At 33.0% G+C, this 19,854-nt stretch overlaps 2 protein-coding genes across 3 annotated transcripts; one reads left to right on the top strand and one right to left on the bottom strand.

Annotated features, from left to right (window-relative positions):
• The first annotated feature begins 792 nt into the window (after positions 1-792).
• Positions 793-1,523, top strand: LOC122276635. The gene has a single exon (XM_043086506.1). It carries the CDS (start codon positions 863-865, stop codon positions 1,361-1,363), a length of 501 nt encoding a protein of 166 aa, XP_042942440.1. The 5' UTR covers positions 793-862; the 3' UTR covers positions 1,364-1,523.
• Positions 1,524-3,728: 2,205 nt separating this feature from the next.
• LOC122275014 (ADP-ribosylation factor GTPase-activating protein AGD12-like) lies at positions 3,729-11,850 on the bottom strand. Of its 2 annotated transcripts, none has more exons than XM_043083915.1 (9): positions 11,555-11,850; positions 10,537-10,626; positions 7,933-8,014; positions 7,643-7,718; positions 6,234-6,397; positions 5,792-5,927; positions 5,397-5,516; positions 5,019-5,114; positions 3,729-4,196 (listed from the first exon to the last, which is right to left on the bottom strand). In XM_043083915.1, exons 2-9 carry the CDS (start codon positions 10,571-10,573, stop codon positions 3,915-3,917), a joined length of 993 nt encoding a protein of 330 aa, XP_042939849.1. In that variant the 5' UTR covers positions 10,574-10,626; positions 11,555-11,850; the 3' UTR covers positions 3,729-3,914. The 2 variants fall into 2 exon arrangements, with proteins under 2 accessions (XP_042939849.1, XP_042939850.1); XM_043083916.1 differs by having other exon boundaries at positions 5,397-5,513; positions 11,555-11,848.
• Positions 11,851-19,854: the final 8,004 nt, after the last annotated feature.

The raw sequence follows: 19,854 nt of genomic DNA, 5'->3' as shown, positions 1-19,854 counted from the left end.
CATCTATGCCTCCAACGCTTTTAGAGTTCTAGGTTTTATGGACCATTCAGTGATATAGGTAGACTAGATGTCATGTGGCCAGCCTCTCAAAATAAACTTAACAACTAAGCAACTTGAAAAATGTTAACATTTAAGCTACTGGTAATTACAATATCCAATCACTAGACACAATATATATATATAGTTCAAAAGGAGTAGTGTTGCTTCATTGAAAAGAAACACATTTCTTCTTAGAGTCGCATAGAAGCATGCATATATATATATATATAATTTCTAAATATCAATAATCTTTCATTCATTACAATAAACTATTCAGTTGTGGCTAGTTATTTCTTACGAAATGACTATTTTATGTCAAAATGAATATTTTAATTACAAATAGTCATTCTTACATATAATTAGTTACAAATACTCTTTTTTTTTGGTAGTAATTTAAATTTCTTGAAATGAGGATGTTTTTTTAAAACGTATTAATTAATGATGATTATATTGCACATCTCATATCATGAAATGCCACCGTTTTATGTAAAGTGGATTAATGTTAAGATGGTATAAATTATATTTAAGTAAGAGCTAACTTCCGTAAAAGTGACCATTTTAATCATTTGATGAAATTCCCGACAAAGAAAAATAAAATGTTGGGGTTTTATTTTATTAAAGCGGTAAAGACAAAGCAACAAACGGCGAGCATTTGGACTCTTTTTTCGGTCCTTTACCTACCCACTCCCTGTAGCTATATCAATACGACATCGTTCGGCTCTTTTTTTACTCTCGTATATAAGGCGTGGCATTGAGGCATTCTCCCTGGTTCTTTTCTGAAGAATAACGCAAAAACGAGAGATAAGAGAGAGAGAGAGTAAAAATGGTTTCGTTTAGAGGAATAGCTACGGTGATCGCCATCTACGCGACGTTGATCTCCATCTCCCTCACCGGAGAATCCGAGTCCCACGAACTGCGCCCGTCGTATCACGGGCTGGACTACCAGAGCTCGGCGGAGGGAAAGAAATCGGCGCAGGAGATGAGGTCGTTCTTCGGCGGATCTTCACCCACTTCCACCTCTTCCAACGTGGCGATGCCGAATGCCATGGATTCCAACTCGACCGACAACGGCACGTCCTGGTGGACTGGCCGCGGTAGTCATGGAGCTGCTCACGTGAGGCGAGTGTTGCTAGTGGCGAGCGTAGCCTGTGGGGTAACAGGTGTCGCCTTGTTTGTGGCCACCGTTCTACTTTATATCTTTAAGTTCCGACGCCAAAGATCACCGCCGGTCCCACAACCGTCGTCCGCAGCATTATCATGTAATGATGCAGCATTATCATGTAATGATGATGAAAACAAGCTGCAAATAGTGGTTCGTGCATGACTTTTAGTTTAATAAATGTTTTTTTAACAAAAAAGACTATTGCTCTCTTTCTTTTTCTTTTTCTATTTCGTTTGCATTGCATCTTAGGTTTTCTATCATTGTATTGTCTGTCCTTTGTATGTTCCTCGTTGTCTACCATACAATAAATATATTTTTATTAGCCTCTTCTTTATTTTCGCTTTTTTATTTGTTAATTTTGAGAAATAGTATTTACAATTGTGATTGTATAAATATCGTATAATTTTTTTTTAAAAAATAAATTAATATAGAACTTATATAAAAAAAAATTAATTTTTTAATCATGAACTCTACTTTTTTTTCAAAAAAATTATTCAACATTTACACATTTTACAATTGTATATAATATTACTCATTAATTTTTATGTTTTTTCTCTTAATATTATTATTTCCTTAACAATCTACAAGATTTTAACTATTATATATATATAATCACACATTGTATTTTTATCATATTTATTAATTAATATAATTATAAATAATAAAATTTAAACAACATTTAATAAATAATTATTACTATCCACAAATTATCTAAAATTATCTCAACTTCGAAATATAAACGAAATATACTTGAGACAACAGAAATGGGTTATTTATTTCAAAATGTGGTTAGTAGGATTTGAGAATCTTTTGCCAAATAGTCAAAAGACAATAAATAGTAATAATGGGTATGCTTTTTGTAATTCAGCAAACATCATAGTTCCAATCTAACACCCTTAATTTTCGGTTAGGCTCGGGATCTCCTTCCCACCTAGAAATTTTCATGCTGATAACAGTACACATTGTCGGTTGCTGTGGTTTGATCCAGCTCAACTGCTTGACACTTGGATATATAATACAACTGTATATGCATAATTTATGAATTAATTTTAAAAGTGAGGATCGGATCAGGGGTTGGCTTGGATGGTAACTACTTTATCGTAGTGGGATGCTCACTCTAAATCTATGTTTAAAATATTGCACGTTCTACCGGTTAAAAGTCATGATATATTTAACCTGATTAAAGACACTGTTATAAAAATGAGAAATGGTATTATAATCGTGATTGTGTAAGTGTTATGTAGTCTTTTTAAAAAATAAATTAATATAAAATTCATATAACAAAAATTAACTTTTTAATTATGAATCTACTCTTTTACAAAATGATTGCGTGTTGCACACTTCACGACTATATGTAATATTATTCTATACAAATTGACTAACAAACAAAAAAAAATTGTCAATTTTTATAAAATGAAATTATTTTTAATTAAATTACATGATTATTTTGTTTAATTGAATTTATTTTCTTTTAGATTATGTAAGAATGTCATGTTCTAAGATTGATTCATTTAACAAAAGAAAAAAAAAAATAGCTAAATAGTAAAACAGTAGTAAAAGGATATCATTGTCCAATATGTATGTAAGAAGGAAAATGATACATTGCAACCGAAGTTTGCACCTTCAATTTGACTACTTATGTATTTTATTTTTTAATTTTTTTTATTTGATAGTTGAAGAAGTGACTATTAATATATTGATTTTTTTTAAATATTTAAATATGTTTAAAAAATATTTTTAAAAAAAATGTACAATTTAGCACACCAAATGAGCAAACTTGAGTAACATAATAGCACTACCCATATTGATATCAGAAACATATCTCTATTGGTTTTCACTTGAGGGTCATTTTCGCAACTTTAGAATGCAAGTGTAAGAGCCAAAAGCTCTGAAACAGCTGTCAGAAACATATCTCTATTGGTTTTCACTTGAAGGTTATTTCAGAACTTTAGAACGCAAGATGTTGAGAGCCGAAAGCTCTGAAACAGCTGGCAATTCAATGCATGCAGGAGCTATTTAAGGCAAATCTTGTACCTTTCTGGACAAGCAGATAACACATGGTTTGCTTACGCAGTTGTAGCTATCATTATCATAAAGACGTTTCCATGACATTAATGGCGATATGGCGACCTGATGACAAGTACTACAGTACCCTCCACATCATCCATTATTTAGATATTTTGGGCCCAATACATGATCCTAGAAAACCGAATCAATCTCCCAACATCACTTGAATTTTATTACTAGATTTTTAGCATTTGTGCCTGTGTTTTAGACAGCGTTCAGAGGTTCTTTTCGAAATTTTTGTACATCTGTGTCGAACAAAGCTATATCAAACGAGTCAAAAAGAAAAGAAAAGAACCAAAGGATAAAAAGTTACAGAGAATTTGAGGCAACTCAGTTGAGTTACTCCCCCCATCCAAACAAAAAGCAAGAGGGGGGCCCCGTTGTGAATGTACCATCCGGCTTGAACTTAACACTCTTAACAAAATCTAAAGCAGTGTGTAACACTGGTCAAAACCACACCTTCAGGCTTACAAGTTGGTATTGATTTCTGTAATTCACCCAATTTTTATAGTGACGAGATACGAAACCATAAATTAGCATATACATTGGAAAGAAGACGTGTACCGAATCGTTCCGAATAAGTACATAAGAATTACAAGATTTTATTAGAAGCAATGAGAAGAAAAATAAATAAATAAATATGTACCTATTGGTCAAGTGGCATCCACTCTAGTTCTAGCTCTAGTTCTCCACATTCCACATTCTGTAGTTTGAGGGATACCTCCTGTTTCACCTTGCCATCAACAATGTTAACGGTGCTATCATTTACCAAGGCATTGTCATGTGATTTCAGCCATTTACCAATCTGCATATTTCCAAACATCCCTGCATCTCCAAATGCTATTGCAGATGTTATCAGGGGCTGGAGATCGACCTCTGCTTCTCCCATAATGTCATCAGATGAAAATGTGTCATGATCAAACACACGCTGCAACAGGGCAAAGGCATGTCAGCTAAAATGCCATAAGCTAGTTCATTTTATGTCATTAAATTATTTGCATAAAAATTGTTCTAGGCCTCAACAAAATGCTAGTGCATAGTAGATAGAGCTCTTCCTGGCTCTGTTATTTATAAATAAAATAATTAAGATATAAATAGTTAAGGAAGAAACGAGGGGAGGAAACAGAGTAGGGAAAATTTACAAGTAAAAAGAAAGAGACAAACTTTCTAGGTGAGAAGCAAAATGTTTGGTCGAGGAACCAACTGAAAATGCTTGCTTTATATAGCCCTTGTTAAAAAATAACAAGCCTAAATTATCAGCACAGAGATAGAACTGAGTCTTTAAGGGTAACATTGTAATACATGCGGGGTTAATTCCCTGCACCACTAGGGTTAGGTATAAGGTGGCAGATCCTTAATTACAAACATAACCCAAAAAAAAAAGAAAAAAAAGAAACAAACAAATATGTTCAATACTAAACTCAATTTGTGACATATAATATGAGTGAGACAGGTGGTCCCCTAGGCCTAGCTCAGGTAGTAAATGGATGGTGGCAGATATTGGATTCAAGTTTTCCAAACAAAAAAGGGATTGGTAATCGAACATCCTTCAAGGGGCAAAACAAAAGAAAAAACACATCTGGAAACCAGGTCCCATATGAGTACTTATTCCTATAGAATGATTCCGGGTTTACAAATACAACATAAAGGTAGCATGTATCACGGCAAATGCAATCAATAATCAATCAGAAACAGAACATAAAGAAAAAGTCACTTAAAAACATCCAGAAGAAGCAACAGCCAGGCTTACCAACTTCAAGGCTCCAAAACTCTGAGGAACTGACAGCATAAGTTCCTCATTCCAGACTGGATTCAAGTTGCTCCTGATTATAGTCGTCTGAACAGTCTAATATCATAGGTAAAAAAAAAATTATCATCCTGTGAACTAAGATTATCCTAAAGTTATCAAAAAAAAAAAAAAAAAAATCAAGAATACATGGTCCGCCATTTTAGCAGGAATCTGACCGGCTGTCCAACCGATTGAATTAGCTATACAGGTCCATTTAGGCTACTCTGCTCTACCTAGGGCCAAGTCCTACCCCTCAAATATAATGTATATGTTAAAAAAATAATCAACAAAACCAAAGAGAATTTGCAGTTTCCCCAATGAAAAAGAAAGGTGACTAACCTGTTGCCCAAGAGTCAAGATTACGTAAGGATCACTTGACATCATATCTCTGATTGCTAAATCTGTACCTTTTATAACTTTGACCTTCAACAGTCCAATAAATTCTACCATGCCTTCCTGCTATACCATTTAGCATCAGACATAATGAGGTAACACAGAAGATCAGTATACAATGTCACATCAAATATCTGTCCAGAAGAAATTTTGTGTCTATATTAAACACAATTTATCTACCAACTGAATCTAATCTATATGCCAAGTGTCCACAGAATTATGGTTTCTGAACAATTTTAATTTTATCTGATTATCTCCCTCTCTTCCTAATGATATGAATTTTTATCTTTGCCATTGAAGCAATGACTCTGCAGGAAGAATAAAAGGAAAATAAAATTTACCGATTTTTGAGAAGAATTTGATCGAAGACTGTCCATAATCTTTGTAGAAAATCTTGACTGGAAGGAAGTTGCTCTGGAAGGAAGAGACACAATCCGCAGGCTAGGTTTCAAAAATTCTTGAAGCTCATATTTAGCCCTACAAAATGGATTATGTAAGTGACACCCTAAGGGCCTGAAATATACACAACAATTGAATCTGCGCCTTGTACAACAAATCCATCCTGCCATACTGTTCAGTCAATTGTCAAATGAGCATCATAGTCAGGTAGTACAACAGCATGGATGGTTATGGTAGTTTGAGTGCGGAATGTATAAAAATCTATTTGTGGTTCTCAAATAGGTTCTCAAATAGTATGAATCACATACAGGGTGACTAAATATATAGACATGAAGAAAGTGTCTCCCAGATGGATGCATCAAAGAATTATAAATGATATCTAACCGGATGAATGCCGCACGCTCATCATGACCGGCATCTGGCCCAGGCTTTGTATATCCTTCAGGTATAAAAGCCTCATAAATTGCATTAGCAGAAGAATTTCCTCCAACTTCAAACATGGAATCAATTTCGTCATCAGACCAATCATCCAATGTCACAGATAGAACCTAAAAAGACCAGTTTAATGTTGTTCAGTGAAATATACAAGTTTATAGATTGTATGTGCATGTGCTTGTGTTGGGACGGAGCACAAAAACTCAAGCATCTAGATAAATCATGCCATCCATTGTTGAAGAAAATATTAAACTTGGCAATAAGAATTGACAAGGTAAATAGACATAGACATAAAACTGGAATTCAACCAGCATAAACATGAAGATTAGGCAATTAGAACTGAGCAGATTCCACCATATTACTGTCATAGCTATCAATCATTCAGTCCACAATAAAATGACAATTTTTTTTCTGGAGCCAGTATACACTTCAAAGAAAAAAAGGAGGTCATCCCCCTCCAAACCAAAAAGTAAGATTTTTTGTGTAGGAGAAACAATATCTACTGTCCGGAAAGTATTTCCTCTCTCTCTCTCTCTCTCTCTCTCTCTCTCTCTCTCTCATGTGTGCACTGCTTAAACTCGGTTAACAAGAAAAAAGGACTGTTCATGACCTGAAAAACCAACCAATGGAATTGGCATGATGTCAAAAATATTTTGTATCCTAAATACATTATAAAAGAAGATATAATAGAGACTGAGAAACCCAGACCTTGTCAAGTGACAAACAAAGGTGTCGCTAGAGAGTTGAACTGGCAGATCAACTGGTCAAAGCAGGCTTTTTCTAAACAATTCAAAGGTAAACCTGGGTTGGGAAGTGGAGTGGAAGACGAAGCAGTCCAAATTCCTAGTGCAGTTTGGTTTATAACATTGCAGTAAAACTTGTAAGAAATGCAAGCGAACACAGTCTAAAATTCAATCTGGGCTGCAGCAGAGTGGAAATGGTTTGCTCAAGAAGTATTATTTTCTAATTCTATGAATAGCATTCAGTTGATATCAATAAGTAAAGCACTCATAGCTTTAGTGAGTGCTTGACTGTAAAAGTGGATATTTCTCCCTATCTATGCTAGGACATGACATCAAACTCTTTTGGTCCTACTTAGTTCTTAGGGTCACAATTTCATGAAACTTGTATTTCCACTTGAAAAATATGTGCTAAAAATTGAAAATTCAGTTTCCAACTTTGTCAAAATGCAAGGAATCCATTCTTCAGTATATACCATCACACGTGGTCATAAGTGGCTCTCAACAATTATATACTTGTATACCATCACAAATGTGGTCACACGCGGATATCAACAATGGCTGCTTTTCAAATTTTACAATTATCATGACAACGTAAGGCAATCTGGGAGCAGTTACCTTGGATATATGGGTACCGAGGCTCCTGTGTACACCACAACATTTCAAGCATATAAAAACTCCAATATTTGCTGACCTGAAAATGCATTTAGCAACGAATTCCTCAACATCTTATAGGAATATGATAGAGCAGCAATAACATATTTTTCATGATTTTTATTCGTCTACAAAACCTCATACTCGTCTTTTTTATTCTTATTGTCAAGCATGAAAGGTAACTTGTCACAATACACACACATGCCATATTCATACAGTTAACAAACTAAAGTTGTTGAGATGGCAAAACTCACGCCCATTTAGGATCTGGGGCACCACAATCAGCACAATGGCGATTATCTTTCTGAAGCAATAGATCCTTTAGTCTTCTTTTACCTAAACACATGAAAAAAAAAAAAAAAAAAGCACATCATTCACAAAGTTGAGAAAGAAGATATTATTTCCATATGGGTTTAATGCAAAATTCGTCCATGCTCCATATGCTTTTTTAATTGAACTTTTTCCTCCCCACATCGAAACTAATGAAGAGTCGACACGTGTCAACATAAGCGTCAAGGGTATAGAAAGAAAAGCCAGAAAATTGTTTTAAAAAGCCAAAAAAGTTTTAAAATAGGAAAAGACCCAACAAAAACATAGGAAAAAAAAACCATAAACAACACAAAAAGTATTTAAAAATTAAAAAAAAAATATTAAAAAACTTAAAAATAATTAAAACTAAATTTTGAAAAAAAAATATATGAAAAGTTTCATAAAATTAGGAAAAAAACTATAAAAAGTAAATAATAAAATAAACTAAAAAAAAAAGAGCGAGGCAAAATAAACTTAAAAAAAAAGAGCGAGGCGTCTTCCGTGAGGGCCACCTGAAAAATTTAACAAAACCATTTTTATCATTTCAGCTTTTAGTGATTTTTAAAATTTTTTAACTTGCTTTGAAGTTTGTTACCTTCTATTATGTTTTAATTTTTGGTTTCTATGCTTTTCTGGATTGTTTACCTTTTTAAGTTTTTTTCAGATTTTTGGAATGGCTTTCTTAATTTATAATACTATTTCTATGCTTTTTAAATTTTTTTGACACTTGGCACATGTGTGGCCTGTTAAGTGACTCATGTTGAGTCCTCATTGGTGCTGGTTTAGCATTAGTTTCCCTAGGGGTTGGCTCAAGTGGTAAGCGCCTTAGACTTAGTGGTATGCTCCTTGCAAATCTAAGGTTCGAACCCTTGAGTGCAAATAATTTCTAGGGCCCATCGGATTGGAAAAATTTACTCTTACTTGAGGTGCACTTGTAGAAAAGTCCTTACCAGAGGCATGTTCACCCCCGGGATTAGTCAAAATTTTGTTCTCAGACACCCGGTGAAAGAAAACTAAAGGAAGGGTGATGTAAGAATCAATTTAATCAAACATGAAAACATAAGGAGGAAAAAATACAAATAAATAGTAGAGAGTCTAGAGAGAATAATTTGACTTTTAGGCAAACTAGAAGAGCCAAGTTTGTATGTAACCCAATATACCATATGTGGCCTGTTAGAGTGACAAATGTTGAGTCCTCATTGGTGCTGGTTCAGCATTAGTTTCCCTAAGGGTTGGCTCAAGTGGTAAGAGCCTTAGACTTAGTAGTATGCTCCTTGCAAATCTAAGGTTCGACCTCGAGTGCAAATACTTTCTAAGGGCCATCGAATTGGGAGAATTTTCCCTTGAATTACTTGAGGTGTACTTGCAGAAAATTCCTTGCCAAAGGCCTGCTCACCCCCAAGATTAGTCAGGATTTTGTTCCCAGACACCCGGTGAAAGAAAACTAATGGAAGGACGATGGAAGAATCAATTTAATCAAACATGAAAATATAAGGAGGAAAAAATACAAATAAATAGCAGAGTCTAGAGAGAGTAATTTGACTTTTAGGCAAACTAGAAGAGCCAAGTTTGTATGCAACCCAATATACCAAAAATACAATAGGGGTAGCCTCATACAAAGCTCCGAAAAAACAGAGTGACGATGTCATCAGACAAGACATGATTGTTGACATCTAAGCCTCATGTGGAGCAAAATGGAGCACTTTGTCTTCATACTTTCTCCATGCTGTTTCTTTACTACAGATTAAAACCAAAATAATTACAAAATATAAACCTTATAATTTTTCAGAGTTTAGGTTTCGACATGAAAAGAGTAGACGGAATGCCGTATAAAATCTGATTTTCACAATAATGGCACGTGAGAAGTGGGGAAAAGAAAAGATATAAAGGATCAAAGTAAAAGTAAGTCACTCCTATCTCTACAAGGCCCTCACCTGTCCTTCACTTTCTTGTCAAATGCTAAAACACTACAAGCATAACTTTCAACAGCATGCAGGTTACATTTTTTTAAATAGGGGGCATATAAACCCTCCCTACAAATAAAGTGTCTTTGAATGGCCAAAGACAAATATAACGTCTTTAAATGCGCCTAAATACTGCACTTAGAGGCCACTACCATATTGTTAGAATCAACTGCTCTTAACCACAGGTAAAAGTGGTTCACACCACTATATTGTTTTCCTCAATGTTCTTTTCATGGATTGGTAACTAAAACTGTGGTTGACGGACTGCTTTAATTCCTTGCAAACTGCAACTCTTTGAGCTACCACTCTATAGTTGTTATGATGGACATACATATCCAGTTGCTAAAATGCAACTTTTACATCCCAATATCATGGTAATGAATTGTGAAAGTGCCCATATGGAAAACAGTGTTTGGGGGAGGGGGATATATATATATATATATTTCTATACTCACAGACAAATTATCGACAAATTACTGAAATTACATGTGACATTACTGCATCAATTCATAGTATGGATGAGGCTAAACGATTACTTGGAGCCCACAAATAATAGTAAAACACCAGAAAGTAGTACAAGGATACCTGAAATAGGCCTCCCGAGTTCCAGTGGACGGTTCATTGCTCTGCTTAAAACCCACAATCATCCAATGTAACTCAGTACTTCCAAATACTCTGGACAAAAGTGACAAGAAAAAAAAATGTCAAGGAAAAGTTCATTCATTCTCCGCAAAAGTGATGCTGAAAACACAACTCACAAACCACATTCAAGAGGATTATCAGAGTAAAATTGCACAAAGTAGCAAATAAACTTCTTTCCATACCATAGATGTCAAATTCTTACATGAGAAATTAAAACATGCAAACATTCATAGAGTGAGACAAAAAAAAACCATGGAGATCATTTGCAGGCATTCAAATTATGCAAACATTTACAACTACGGAAAAATTACTCAATAAGAAATTATAGGTTTCTTTGGTCTCGCTTATGAGAAAACGGACGAAGAATCTTAGTTTCCTATAGATTCAGCATCCCAAACCAGAAAAGGAAAAAAGAAAGAAAAGCAAATTATCCAGGCGGGGCCAAACACTGGATTCGCACACGAGTTGATGAAAAGTTTTGGTCTTTCAGGGTCCCAAATGACGGGAAATCCAGAAAGACTCGATATCCAAATATCATTGAGAATCCGAAATTTTTCTCATCAGCCGAGCGCAACTACTGCAAAGGCCGAGGTGGAAAAAGTAGAACGCAACTAACTGCAAAGAGCAATCAATATTACTTAATGTGGAAAAAAAAAAAAAATTACAGGCCGTAAGGCATAATAACGGATTAAACCCCATAAAAAATACGGGAGAGATGGTTGGAGAATGATTTGGGAAGAAGGGACGATTCATACATGGTCAAAAAGACAGAAAATTAAAAAATAAGACCGTCTTGAAACTGCCATAAAAACAAAAAGAATCGTTTAGATCAAAGGTTTCCAAACCGTTGAATGATTGTTATCATTTAAAATCACGAGAAAAACTCAGAAATAATTGAGAGTTACAAGTTATGGCAGCCTAAATGAAAGATCTGATTGAAAAAGAGAGACAGAAAATTCACCAACAAATTTGAGGAAATCAAATGCCCGACTCCAAATCCGAAGAACTCCAGAGAGAGAGAGAGAGAGAGAGAGGGGTGGCGATGTTATCCACCCATGGACGCTGGAAAACTGGGTGTTTTTGTTGGAAATATAGTATGTCCTAGGAATTGATTGATTAATAATATATATTTATATAAGTTCCGAAGAGAAGTGGGAATGGTGTAAATTTGGTCATTGGAGAGGACAAAAGAAGTTTGAAGAAGTTAAGCCAAAGCCCCACATTGACATAGACATGGAAATGGACATCATCGGATTCGGATCCCCTCCAAACATAACGACCTGATAATCCTACAATTGATCAGTTTTACGTACTTCCCAATTCGCGCCAGCTTTGGTCGCCTACTTTAACGGTAATTTCTAAACAGCATCCTCTACATTTTAGTCTTCATTTGACGTGGTACACTAAACTCTATTTTGCATTCTTTTATTAATATCTTATTAAAGTCTTTTATTTTTTTATTTTATATATATCTTAATTATCATAATCATACGCGTATATACGTAAATATCTTATTGACGTCATTTGATTAATTAATAAGATTATCAAACGAATTGAAATTATAATTAAATATAAAACATTTTTTATATTTTTAACGTGCTTGCTACATTGAATATTGTTACTGAGAAAAATTAAAAATTCATCTTTATACTTTTAAAAAATTATCACATTATAATATTATTTACTGTTATTTTGATTATATTGATGTCTAGTTTAAATTTAGAGTTTTGCTACATACAAGCACAGTTACACGCTAATCTGTGTACTAATACTGATTTATTCATACTTAAAATTTAAATTAATACTGTTTTCAATCAAATCTACTTTTTGACCAATCACATCATATTGGTATATAGATTAATGCACAATTATGCTTGCAATAATATTTTTCCTTAAATTTATGCTGTTTATATATATATATATATATATATATATTATATAGGTGGTCGAATTGGACTTTGGCCTTTTCCTTTAATGTCGGCACCAACGGTCGAATTTATACTGTCCATATTCTTCCAGCTATTGATTGGTTGCACCGTTGCGGTCGTTCTTGTCAACCAGGATTTGACGCGGCCATATTACAATTGATTTAAAAAAATAAATAAATAAATAAATTTGAGAAAATTTTTGGAAATAGATTTTTGTGAAAATTATTAGGCTTACAAAAAATATATATTTGGATTAAGCTGAGATCTTTTTTTTATATGTTTATATAACAATATATGGTTAGGCTTGTAGGGTCTATTAGAGAGAAGTTTTGTGAGATATATTCTCCTTTCGAGATTATTGTCAAAGCTATTTTTGAGTTTTTTTTTTTTTTAAATATCATGATAAGAACAAATGTAATTTATTTTTGTCAAATTAACTGAAATTAAAGAAAATTAGAATTTGTTTGGAAAAGAATTTTCTGTTTTATTTTATTCTTTTATTGAAATTTGTTAAAGCATAGAAATAAGTTCAAAAAATATTTGGATGAAATTGTGTGGGTTATTTTCTTAAGTTCTTTAATTAACTACAAGAAATGAGGTATTTTGCGGCGATTTTGTGAAAAACTTATTGCGACATAGGTGGCCCGATGCAAGTAACACTTTGTGAAAAAACAATGCCTATTGCGGCGATTTCTTTATTGTCGAAAATAATATCGCTGCAATAAAATAGTAAATAATGAAAAAGAGAATTAGTTGTAGTTTGAGCAAGTAGTGGATGATATTAAAGAACTACTTAGAAGAAGACAATATTGAAAGGTTGCATGGATACCGAGAGCTGGTAATGGTGCTGCCCACCAACTAGCAAAGTTTAGTTTTAATTATGATAGGAGTTTTGCTATATACAAATACAGTTACATATTAATCTGTGTATCAATATTGATTTATTCATACTTAAAATTTAAATTAACACTGTTTTTAATAAAATCTACTTTTTGATCAATCACATCATATTGGTACACAGATTAGTGTATAATTATACTTATAACTATATTTTTCCTTATGATAATGAGATTATAATGATCGAAGAGAATCCTGAATTTATCTCAAGTAATATCATGTTTGACAAACTCTATAATTGATCTTTTTCTTAAAGAAAAGTTCATTTAAAAAAAAGAAAAAGAAAAAAAGAAACTAAGAATATCCTTTCTGAATTCTTATCGAGGAGCTGGAGAACGATTATTATTTCCAGTGGTTACAGCCAAACAGATACGCCCTATACTATTTGTTTGCACTTTTCAACTTTAATTAATGGTGCTATAACTATGATTCTATGGTGTGCATAATGATTCAGGAAGAGCTAGCTGGCAACTAGTAAAGAGATATTCGAATATTCAGTAGACAACAAAGCAATAACATAATTAAATTGAAAGGTTTGATTTATTATATTATATTATAAATTTTTTTTTTAATACATCTTACATGTCACATCAAATTACATATCTACGTCAATTTTTTATTTTAATTTTTTATCAAGAAGTTATCACACTCAGAATAGTGCACATCATGATGCCACTTCAGACATCCACTGCTCCATCATCACATGCGTCATGCATAGCCTATGTAAGTTGGGCACTTTGGTAATGCTGGATGATTACATGGATTGCACAAAGCCAGCTCCCATCTTGATTTCAACTTTGTGATTGACCCCCTCAAGTGCAAACAAACATTGACAAGATAAGGGGCACTCAAAATCAAAATACATGGATATTAGATATCACTATATAAGAGATATTGTAGATACTGAAAAGGTCCTAGAACGTAGTTCCAAAAGTTATAGATTGGCTAACCTACTCTTATCAAAATTCTATATGCAGTACTAGTTTATTAGAACTGCATTCCTTGTTCGAAGAAATTTATATGAAACAACTAAATTGTAATTGATTTTCATTCAATGTTGTAAATACAAGAACTTGGCTAGAACCAGGTGACTAAAATGATAAAATTTATCTTATCATTAAGTTTGTATTTTAGATGAATGTAAATTATTTATTGACTGTATCTATAACAATATTAAGTTTATTTAGGAGGTATTAGAGATTGTTTTAGATAAGTCATACATATAAAAATCGAATTCCAAGGAATCTGCATTTATCTAGAAAGAAAGTTGAACTGAGATCAATTACTACAGAGAAGCTTTATCGCTAAGTTAGAAATTTGTACATATGGAGAAGATCCTAAAATGTAATTCTAAAAGTTATAGATTAGCTAACCTACTCTTATCAAAATTCTATAAGTAGTATTGGTTGATTAAAACTGCATTCTTTGTTCAAAGAAATTTATATGAAACAACCAAGAACCAATACATATGCACATCTTATAATATGCTTTCCTGCCTACCTCAACTGCTGATTTGAATGAAGCAAGAAAATTGTTTGCTCATTTTAAAAGTTTGAGGTGTTTCTAATTGTTTCTATATTATGATGATCCACAAAGGCATGAGCTTGGCAACTCTTGGATAAGCTTAGGACACTCAATGACATAGTTGGTATGTAGAACAGACCCGTATAAAATCTATGATTATGATTTGAGGAATACATGAGGATACGATTATGACACTTTTTTATTTCTCGGAAATATACTGCATGAAAATTGAGTTCAATAGTTAATATGTTTTGGAGGAAGAAGGCGATCTGGAATTTCAAAAGAAACAGAGACCATTTTATATTCCGAAGGAAGAAATTGGCCTTTATGGCCCAAAGGCAAATGCATAGGTGACAAGGTTGGAAATTGAGATAAAAGAGAGAAGGCATCAAATTTGTGGTTACTTTTTGAAAAGTTTCGTTTGTTTATATAGATAAGTAGAAAATTAAAAATTAAAAATTAAATAAAATATTGTTATAGTATAATTTTTTAATATTATTTTTATTTTGAGATTTAAAAAAATTGAATTGTTTATTATATTTTGAGTGAGAGTTTGAAAAAATTATAATGATTAAATGAGATAAAATAAAATAATTTGTGAAAATAAATAAAAGTTTGAAAGAGAATTTTCAGAATGGTTGTATTCCTGGTTGCATTTCATAAGAATGGTTGCTTTCATAAGAATGGTTGCATTTCAATAATATGTGAGTCATTATTAGATAATCTCGTAATATAATTATTACGTAATACTATCATTGTTAGGCCTGTTCATTCAGATCGGATTTTTTTTAACCCGGTCTAGAACCAATTACAAGTTCCGGCCATGATCAAATCGGGTCGGTACCCCAAAAGAAAATTTTAGGCACATCTGGTTTGGATGGCGGATTTTAAATCCGGAACTCGGTTTTTTTTTTTTTTTTAATGTTTTGATTTTTTTAAATTTTTTTTTTTTTTTATGTGCTGCAAAACCCAGTTTTTAAAGTTGCTTCCATACCCAGGACTCACGTTGAACAACATGCCTAGCCATCTCTGTTTTCTTCCCCCCTCTTTTTTTTTCGTTATCTTTATTTTTCTGATGCCTTGGGCAGTATATGGTAAAAGCAGTCTGTGTTAGGTGGAATTGGTAAACAAAGAAAATGGCCGAGCAACCAACCCCATCGAAAGGAGCAGTAACTATATCTTATCACCTCTGTTGTCTCACAGCAATACAAAAGTCACGATTCTTTTTCAAGTTTAACCTCAACAGCTTCAGCCATGGAGCCTTGATTAATCATTTTTTGTTTGGAATTTAAGAAACCTAATTATCTAATCAGTTTTTGTGAATTCTTTGAAAAAGAAAAAAGAAAAAAACACTAAGATACAACCCAGAAATCCAGATTTTAGATTTTTAAAATCGGTTTCATCTGGATTCTGACCAAGGTTTAAAACTTAAAGTTCTGGTCCAAATACATATAGATTTCTGTGCTGGAACCCAGATAAACAGTACTACTTATTATGATAAGAAAAAACTACTTATATTTGAGGGCCCATTTACAGTTTTACACTGAAAAGAAAAGGTTTGGCGACCCAATGGTAGGAATACGGTGCAAGAACTAAAACTTTTACTTTGTAGGTTTAGAAAAAATGAGATGCAAATCTACTTGATTTTACCTACTTAACTATTTTATTGTTTTTCTCCAGAAGTGGAGTTGATATACTCCCTTATTTATGTTAAAATCATAGAGAAAAGTATAATATCTATAAAAAGATCTTACAAAAATAAACTTATAAATTGACATAGATCGATATAAAACGTCATTGTATCTACATTAAAATAAAATGAACTTTACAATAAGATATACCACATCAAGTCACATTAATTTGAAAGTTTAATTTGATGGATTTCTCTATAAATCAAGCATTTCTCAATCATAGATCTATCCAATGAAAATCATAGAACCATTTTGTAGAAGCGCATCCCTTTTCAGAGTCGAGACACATGCTTCAAGCAACACAAACTCGTCCATCAATTTGGAGACCAACTATTATTTTTAAATGGAACCCCTTTTTTTTTCTTTGGCTGAATGAACCTTCTTTCTTATTATGATCCTTAAGATATAAAAAATATAAATGACTGATATAGGATTTTAACAAATGACGCACATTATACCTTTTTTTTCTTTTTTTTTCTTTTTTTTTTTTAAATAGTATGAGGGGAATACATATATATATATATATATATGGCTTTGCCACACTCAAAATCTAATTTTTGAGTGCTCATAAAAAGATTTTGTATTATCTTTTGAAGAGGCAAGGGTTAAAATTTTTCCAAATGTGTATATTGTTTATAGAACTTTATTGAAAATAATGATTATAATTGCTTCTAAGGCTTAGTTTAGATTTGAAAAGCATTTCATCTCATCTTATCTCATTATTACAACTTGTTCAAATTCTCGTATAAAATATAATAAATAATTTAATATTTTCAAATTCTAAAATAACAACAACAACAACAATAATAATAATAATAATAAATATTCTAACAATATTTTATTTAATTTTTATTTTTCATCTAAAACTATATTATCTTATCTCTGAATCCAAACCAACTGTAAAAGTCTAAAGCATGTATTGTAAAATTAAATTAGATCAAATCCTCTCTAAACTGATAATTTTCTAACAAAGATTAAATCGATTATTAGTTGAAAATATGATATAAAATTCTAATAAGTAATTTACTTTGCAAAAGGATAGGAATTATTTTTAAATAAAAAAGTAATGTAAAAATTAAATTTAAAATTATTTTATTCTTTAATAATAAAAAAAAAGCTTCGTTCAAAATTTCCGCCTAAGCCTTACAACATATTGAGCTGACCTTGACATCATCCCACATATCACACTTATTATTATTATTATTATTATTATTATTATTCCTACTAAATTAATTGAGATATTCTACTCATTATCCATATACTACATACTTGCTAAGGAAAAAAAATAAAAAGATAAAAAAATCATGTGTAGTGTGTGGTGTATAGATGATGAGTAGAAATTTTCATACACACACATATATAATATATATATATATATATATATATTTATTTATTTATATAGCTGGCAATGAATGACTAGCTGGCAAGTAAAAGCAAAGTCACGTGGGATTCACATGTTACATAGGCTTAGAAGTAAAGCCTATAAAGACGTACAAATAATCATATTCCTATAAGTACAGAATCCACAGAGATAGGTCTAAGCAAGATACTCACCTCAGAAGGACATTGTTAGTTGCAGGATATTTATACTGGAAGGACACTATTGGCAACAAGATACTCACACCAAAATGATATAATCAGTGGCGAATTACTCGCATTGGAAGGATGTCGTCGACAATAAAATTGAGCTTAAGAAGGAAACACTTCTAACTAGATGTCAAGAATTGCACCCTCGAAAAGTTTATGCCATTGGTAAACACATCACCCTATAAATAACCTATTGATTTTGTGCTAAGAGGATTATGGCATTTTGATCTTGGTTTTAGGTCGCGGAGTACGTGGAAGGCATTGTCGAAAATAGCAACAACAATTTGGCGTCGCCTATGGGAATTTTGATTAATTTAGTGGTGAAGCGAGATCTCAACACCATCAATCACATGTTGTTATACAACCCATGGCTAGAAAGCAATTACAATGGACAAATGGATGAACAAAAGAGCGGAGAGAAGATTTACAGAGATGGAAGAAAGGTTGCAAAAGATGACATTGGAGATCGAGCCCTTGCAAAGGGAGAACAGGCCTTAAAGTGAAAAGATGCAAGGTCCAAAGGTGGTGGAAGCCAAAATCGGAGCAAACAATGTGATGAGGAGTCTCAAAAAGAAGAATGCATAACACTAAAAGACCAAGAAGATAAGAAGAGGATGCACGGCATCCTACGCGATCTCATTGAGAAATATGAGGAAAGGGCGAGGTGAATGGGAGCATCGTCATCAGTTGACAACTTGCTCAATATCACTAATATGTCGTACAACATGTGATAATGATGGTCTCCTACCCACCAAAATTTTAAGTGCCACAAATAGATCTTAATAACAGTTCCAAAGATCTAGTGAAACATTTGGAAACCTTCAAAGTCATATAACCCTACACAGATTTCTGAGAGAAATATTGCGCCTGGCTTTCCCATTAATCCTTAAGGGGGTGAAAAGAGGGTGGTTCGAGAATCTATTGGTAGGCTCCATAACCAATTTTAAGGAAATTTGTAGACAATTCCTTATACAATTCATGGCTAGCCAGAGGATAAGACGGTCTACCGTGCACCTTCTCACCTTGAAACAATGAGAGGAGGAAAGCCTGAATGCATATCTTACTTGGTTTAACAAGGAGCATCTAATGGCAGATGAAAAGATGAAAAAAATAATGTTGGTGGCATTTTTAGGAGGGATTTGGCCTAGAAATCCCTTCATGGTGAGGTTGGTGAGAAAAATGCCAATGACTCTACAAGAGTTAATGGATAAAGCAAATGGATTTTTCAATATAGGGGTAATGCCAGTAGAGATCAATATGCCAAGTCATCGAGTCCAGCACATCTAGGAGGAAACAAAAGACAAAGGCTTGGAATGGAATCTCGACCTACTAGAAGAAAAGAGAGAAGAAGCAAAGGTGAGAGCAGCAGCCTACAAAAGGAGAACAGTAGAGTTCTTCAACAAGAAATTCAAGTATCAGGTGTTCAAAGTTGAAGACCTTGTGCTAAGAGAAGTCGAGATGGCCACCAGAAGAAAAGAAGATGGAAAGCTCAGGCCTAATTTTGAAGGTTCATATGCTGTTGTAGCAAATAACAGACCAGACTCATACCAATTGGAGGATAATGAATGGAAAGAGGCTGCCACACCCTTGGAATTCAGAGCACCTAAGAAAATATATTACTTACCAATTTCATG

Source organism: Carya illinoinensis, chromosome 9 (assembly GCF_018687715.1).
Source record: "Carya illinoinensis cultivar Pawnee chromosome 9, C.illinoinensisPawnee_v1, whole genome shotgun sequence".
Lineage (NCBI taxonomy): Eukaryota > Viridiplantae > Streptophyta > Magnoliopsida > Fagales > Juglandaceae > Carya > Carya illinoinensis.
Note: the sequence above shows the minus strand (reverse complement) of the source record. Positions and strands in the feature narration are given on the sequence as shown.

Excerpts from the sequence above, each read along its gene's own strand:
- LOC122276635 (XM_043086506.1), top strand. The coding sequence starts at position 863 with ATGGTTTCGTTTAGAGGAATAGCTACGGTGATCGCCATCTACGCGACG.
- LOC122275014 (XM_043083915.1), bottom strand. The coding sequence starts at position 10,573 with ATGAACCGTCCACTGGAACTCGGGAGGCCTATTTCAG. Across the intron at positions 7,719-7,932 it reads GCCCCAGATCCTAAATGGGC|GTCAGCAAATATTGGAGTTT; the intron begins GTGAGTTTTGCC and ends ATGCATTTTCAG. Across the intron at positions 5,928-6,233 it reads GAGCGTGCGGCATTCATCCG|GGCTAAATATGAGCTTCAAG; the intron begins GTTAGATATCAT and ends TCCATTTTGTAG.